Raw genomic sequence first — 6573 nt, forward strand, 5'->3', positions numbered from 1 at the left:
TATGTTTTTGTGTTATATAAATTAAAAAATACAGGACAATAACTTGTCTGCACATCCATGAGCTTTATTTTTAACTAGCAACATCTTGTGTGGAACCTTATCAGAATACTTCTGAAAGTCCATATGAACCATATCTTGTAGGCATTCTTTTCTGTCTGCTACTTTAGTTATTTCCTCTCAAAATTGAATTAATTTTGTCTGAAAGGAGGTTCTCTTTATATTTCCATCTGGAGTCTCTAATGAGCTCTCAATTTTTTTTCTAAATGCTTTATTATGGATTCCAATAACTTCTCCACATCAAATGTTAGATTAGCAGCTTTATAATTTCCTGCTTTCTTTATGAACATTCCCAAAGAACAGATATTTTTGCAATTTTGTAGCTGAAAGGAAGGGGGCTCTTGTGGTGTAGACAATCTGGCTTCAAATCCCACCTGCCCTGAGTTGCATTACAACATGCCCAATCTAAAGGGAACGTTGGTGAATTGACGTTTTGCTTTGTAAAACATTTGCAGTTTCCTCACACACTTCCCTTGTTTTCACCCATAGGTTTAATCAGGTTGTGAGTATTTATCAGACATTGGTGCCATTTTTTTTCCCAATATTAGCTTCTTGACTTTGATCATTTTAGTGGTTCCCAATTTTTGATTTGTGCTTAGTTTATATGAGGTATTAGATATATTAATCTCTTTTCCTCTACTTTGATACAGAATAATTATTTACTTTGGCATTTCCTTATTTTCATTTGCAATAACTGTTTTTAAAAGAACAGCATTGTCCTTTACTTAACAGCCTTTTACTTTCACACAAACTTTGTTAATTTGGTAAATGTTATTGCAAATTTATTCTCTCATTCCCACAGTGCAGTTCTTGACATTGTTTGTCTCCCTTTTTTTTCCTCCAATCCATTAAATCTATAATATTCTTTGTAATCTATATGCAGTTATCTTGAGTATTATGTTATGTTGTCACCTCTTTTGTAGACCAAGGCTTTCATATTATTTGGTTGTAGCCTTTTTCACCTGAATTAATTTTGAGCTATTATTACATATCTTCAGTGCATGTGGGCCTTGAACCTGGACCCCTTGGCCAGACGTAGAGTCATTTATGCTGTGCCACGGAGACCCTATATTAATCAACCTGCTTTGTTATGACACACTTCAGGTGGGACTTGAACCTGGGTCTTTTGGCTCAGAGCTGGGGGCACCACTACTGCACGATCTTTTTGCAGATGCCCTGAATGGTGTATACTGCTACTAAGCTACATTCTCTTTTGAACACTCACAGTTCATATGTAGCTTACTCCACGAAGGATTTTGACCCAGTTTACTATCGTCTGTGCCTGTATCTGTGTCATCCTGTAAAAGTTAACTTTACCAAAATCTGGAATGTTAATAAGTTTCTTCTTCTAAAACCTCACATTGATTTTGGTCATATTACTGGTCACTGTTCAATTATTAACCAACAGTAAAGGAACATTTTATCCAAGTTTGGCTCATTAAAACATCGAAGCAAGCCAATTGAGTTTTTTGTATGTGGCCTCAAAAAACTGTCTTGAGTACACTCATGAAATTCAGTAATTTCCTTATTTTGAGTTTCTCAGCTCTTCCCAATTATTGTGAATACTGTTATTGAGGGGAAGATATACTAGCGTGATCCTATATGTAAATCCTAACAATCTGTCAAACACCAGCATAATCACAACCCAATTATATTGAACCAGTTTTGACCAAATGCACTAGTTAAGGGGAACCTTCATAAAAAGATGGTACCCCTGCTATGGTCCTCTAAAGGAAGATGCAAGTATAAAGGGGACAGTCACCTGGATATTTTTTCTTTAAATCCCATTCAAGTTCAAAAGCAGGTATTCATTCACAAGCAGCTTTGAGGTCATTGTTAAAGATAGCTGTTTTGCCCTGGTATTTATACCAATATCCTTTGGGCATTTTTTTTTAAATTAGTAGGCCTTTTTAAATTTTTTTTTTTTCTTTATTCATTCATGGGATGAGGGCATCGCTGGCTAGGCCAGCATTTATTGCCCATCCTTGATTACCCAGAAGGCAATTAAGAGTCAACCACATTGCTTTGGGTCCGGAGTCATGTGTAGGCCAGACCAGGTAAGGATGGCAGTTTCCTTCCCTAAAGGACGTTAGTGAACCAGGTGGGTTTTTCCCGACAATCGACAATGGATACATGGTTATCATTAGATTCTTCATTCCAGATATTTATTGAATTCAAATTCCAGGATTTGAACCCAGGTCCCCTGGACATTATCTGGGTCTCTGGGTCAACAATCCAGTGGTAATACCACTAGGCCATCACCTCCCCATTTAATGTTTTCACTTGTATCCTTTATCATGTCAACTACATCATATTGATAACAATGAGCTAACAACCTACTGGGATGTGAGTTCGGATCTCTCCATGACAAATTGTACCATTGGAATTTCATGTTAATTTCTGATATTGCAGCAGGAAATGTGAACACAAAAGCTGTTAGACTGTAACATTTAAAATCCAGCTGATTCACTCATGTCTTTCAACTTCCTTGTCTGACCCATGTGCTGATCCGGCCCTATAATGCACATATCAGAACAAGTTGGGATAGGTATTAAATGTTATGTTGTCCGCATCTTGACAGGAAACACAAATTTAAAAAAAGGGAGCTGTAAAGTTTGTCATGTGGTTTTCTTCCGTTGAAATAACTATTATATTTATGATCAGTGCTGCATGTAAAGATTCTATTAACAGTGGAATGTTCATTTGATTGAAATGCAAGGTTATTTTTTGGTAGACTATATTCCAATAATTTGCCTGTGTCTTGGTTGTGGAGATGCTAGAGACCTTACTCATTCAGTTTCTGTACCTTCCTCACTTTTTGAAAGTGTCATTCCTCTGACACTGTCTCCCCGTGCTGAAGGGTGACAGAATGCGATCCTACAGTTTGCACACGCTCATTGCACACACCAGCCCCATTTAAAATTGAAATCGAATCCAAATGTTGTTGAGTCAGGAAGTGCTGATTGTAAGAGTTAACAAATATGGAGCTGGAAAAGCACAGTCGGTCATACAGCATCCAAGGAGCAGGAAAGTCAACATTTCGTTGACTTTCCTGTTCCTGTCTGACCTGCTGTGCTTTTTCAGCTCCACATTTATTGACTCTAACTTCCAGCATCTGCAGTATTTACGGTCTCCAAGTGCCGATTGTAAGCCCAGCTGGTCATTGGTATCTTGCTTCATTTTCAGCCAGAGCTTAAATATTAATTGAAATGTTGGCAAGTGAAGAAACTGGGAAAGTTCCAGTGAGCACTAGCATTCAGATGATCAATAGGTTTCAGTAAATGTAGAGCTTGATAGAATGAAGTTCCAACATGCCTATAAAGTCCAACCTCTTGTCCTGCAAAATTTCTGTGATTGTTCATTTATTTGAGCAGGAAAAGCAGCTTGTATAATTTGGACAAAAGTCTGACTTATTTTGAAAGGGTTTTGAAGAGAAGCAGAAGCTTAAACAAATGGTGTTTTGTGTTACCATGTTGTAAAACCAGCTACTGAACAACTAGCAACATTACTTGTGTGTATGCTTTTGCAATAATAGTCATAACCAATTATTTTTCTTTGTGCTGTACTTCAACAGGGACAATAAGCACTCCTGTTCCGTTTCTGCAGAGCGTTCCTGCTTATACCTGCAACGTTTCCAATGCTGCTGGAGAGAAACGCAAGCACTCCACTGCTTTCCCTATGCCCACAACATCTGCTGTGGATAATGGTTTTCTGGAAGTAACGGCTGGGAATGTTTCCAGCCAGTTCATGGGCCAAAGCGGGTCTGTCGTGGAGGGCCAGTCAGCACAGTCCCTTGTGCCCTGCAGCTCTTCCCCACACATTGTGGGACTGACGAGCGGTCCACAGCCTGTCCACACAGCTCCAGTCTTCAATACAACTCACTATCCCAATGGCACACCACCTCAGCAGTCTGTACTTTCCCAGTCAGTCGGTTACGGTGGGCGCAAAATCCTCGTCTGCTCTGTGGATAACTGTTACTGTTCTGGTGTGCCTTCTGTTTCGAACCACAATGGACACCAGCCGTACAGCAGATCAGGCACTTTCCCATGGTCTGTGACATCGCAGGAATACGCACATGCTCTTCCACCTGCTCCCTCGGTACCTCAGTCCCTCATATCATATGGAATGGGGTCGGCATCTCATAACAACACTGCAGGCAAGATAACTGCAGGCTATATGGCCAATCCTTCGCTGAACACTACACCGCAAACTAATCTTCTAAATTCTGTCTACCATACATTTTGAACAGTGTGTGTTTTCTCATGTTTTATTTTTAATTTTTCTTCTTTCTGTAAATGTTCATTTCAAATCATTTGCTTAAAAAGAAGTTAGAAATACATTCCGCACATGATGTAACCTTTTTGTGCAATTGAATTCCAGTGCTGGTTTAGTAATCCATTCACAGATGGAGTCATGTCTGTATTAAATGACTTCCTTTGGTTGTTTCTGCCATGAGTGCCACAACCATAACAGAATTTTTATATGAAAACTCTTAGCACTTTTTGCAGAGGCGTTTAATATTAGTTAATCATGATAGTGCTCTGGTATAATAATAACAGCAATAAACAGAGGTACCATTTGACAGTGAAGCACAAATTATGCTGATGTGCGTTGACACCATTTGTCTGACCTGTTAAATAGGCGGATCTGAAAGGGGAAAGGATACCCTAACACTGGAAGTTGTCACAAGGTAATGCAACGCTGAATTGTCTGTGGCAAGTTGTCAGGCAGGACATTCAATCATTGATTGTCATTGTTACCCAATGGTCCTTTACTATAAACCCTTTGAGTATGGACTTCTGTTGTGGAACAAGAAATCCAAGAAGAAAATCTTTTTTTTTTATGTTTTAAACATTCAAGGTGTGACTCTGGCTTCCTGGAGTTGGAAATTGCACCCTAATTGAGCATGGCAGATTTGGCCTGTCACTTTAATCATGTAATTTTTTAAAAAAAGAAATCACAGTGGGACTACTACGATGCAAAGTGAAAAACTGGTCAGGCTGGGTTCCTGGCTAGCTAGAAGAAAGACAGATTATTTTAGGTTTGGCAAATGCTGTCCTGTAAACTATATATTGATAAATAATTGGGAATATGCTTAATGCATAAGATGAACATTTCTTAATCAGTATTCTGTAGAAAAACTGGATTATTTGGGAATTCTGTTTTTATTTCTAGAAAATGGTTGGGGGGGTGGAAATCATGTTACAATAATGCTCAAAGGGTTGAAGATCTGTTTGTCGAACAAACATCTTTTCAAGCCTATTGTGATAAATGGGCTATACAGTGGAACCTCATTATTACTAACCCATGGTGGTTTTGTCAGTGGGGGTGGGGGCTTCACCTTGCCAAGGTTTGAGCTCTTCAGTTCTGACTTCATTCCTTCACCACCGACTGCTGGAAAAAATGCTTCACCAATTTATTTTCTTTTGTTTTCAGTTCTGCATCCGAGCAATGAGAGTGGCACTAGGATGTTCTCTGAATGGTAAAAGCAATTACCACAGTGCAGTTTGTTAACACTGGGCAAAAGAATGAAAGATAATTCATTACAAATGGTGCCGATGGATCTGCTGGTCTGCATGTTACAACAAAGTTTGTTTCATCAAGGGATTGAATTCCTTGGACTTTTTTTTTAAATTAAAACTGAAATGGAGCTTCAGTTGGGGACCTGGGGAAAGATTGATATAACAGAAGGTTGTTGTAACGAGGTTTGGCTGTATTTTAACTGTGTGGTGATGGTCCATAGGCATTTGACCACGGGAGCTCTGTTTTGCTTTGTCCCTGCAGAAAAGGGTGAATGTCAGTGTTTGGAAAAACTATTGTAATCAGTAAAATCAAGAACTGTTGGTAATTTGTCTTTCTCAAATACTTATAGTTACCAGGTTATGCAGGGTTTATCTTAACCTCCTATTTCATGTCACTTTATCAATATCTTCTTTTAAGACATTGAATAAACATGTATACATGCAGCGTTGAGGATTGTCTTTTTTTTAAACTGTATAAAAGGACTGTAATTTAATTCATTTATGGTTCTTAAGTTACAGGTTTAGAGAACTGATTTAGAGTCATATAGCATGGAAACAGACTGTTCTGTTCAACTCGCCTGTGCTGACCAGACATCCCAATCTGATCTAGTCCCATTTGCCAGCATATGGCCCATATCCTTCTAAACCCTTCCTATTCATGTACCTATCCAGATGCCATTTAAATGTTGTAATTGTATCCGCCTCCATCACTTCTTCTGGCAGCTCGTTCCATAGATGCACCACCCTCTGTGAAAAGGTTAGCCCTATGGTCCTTTTTAAATCTTGCCCCTCTCAATTTAAACCTATGCTATCTAGCTTTGAACCTTAGGAAAAAGACCTTGGCAATTCACCCTATCCATGTTCCTATCCAACCTGTTCAGCCTCTCCCTATAACTCACACCCTCCAGTCCAGATAATATCCTTGTGCATGTTTTCTGCACCCTCTCAAGCTTAACAACATCCTTCCTGTAGATGGGTGGCTAGAATTATACTT

General features: G+C 38.9%; 1 protein-coding gene across 3 annotated transcripts in view; it reads left to right on the top strand.

Moving 5' to 3' along the window:
* The window catches only part of LOC109916642 (E3 ubiquitin-protein ligase TRIM8-like), an 84476-nt gene extending 78453 nt beyond the window's left edge, over window positions 1–6023 (top strand). For all 3 annotated transcript variants that reach the window (XM_048608686.1, XM_048608688.1, XM_048608687.1), the window contains one exon: window positions 3632–6023. In XM_048608686.1, coding sequence (XP_048464643.1) covers window positions 3632–4302 — 671 coding nt within the window. In that variant the 3' untranslated portion in view covers window positions 4303–6023. The remainder of the gene's footprint in view (window positions 1–3631) is intronic.
* The last annotated feature ends 550 nt before the right edge of the window (window positions 6024–6573 follow it).

Source organism: Rhincodon typus, chromosome 20, assembly GCF_021869965.1.
Source record: "Rhincodon typus isolate 14 chromosome 20, sRhiTyp1.1, whole genome shotgun sequence".
NCBI lineage: Eukaryota > Metazoa > Chordata > Chondrichthyes > Orectolobiformes > Rhincodontidae > Rhincodon > Rhincodon typus.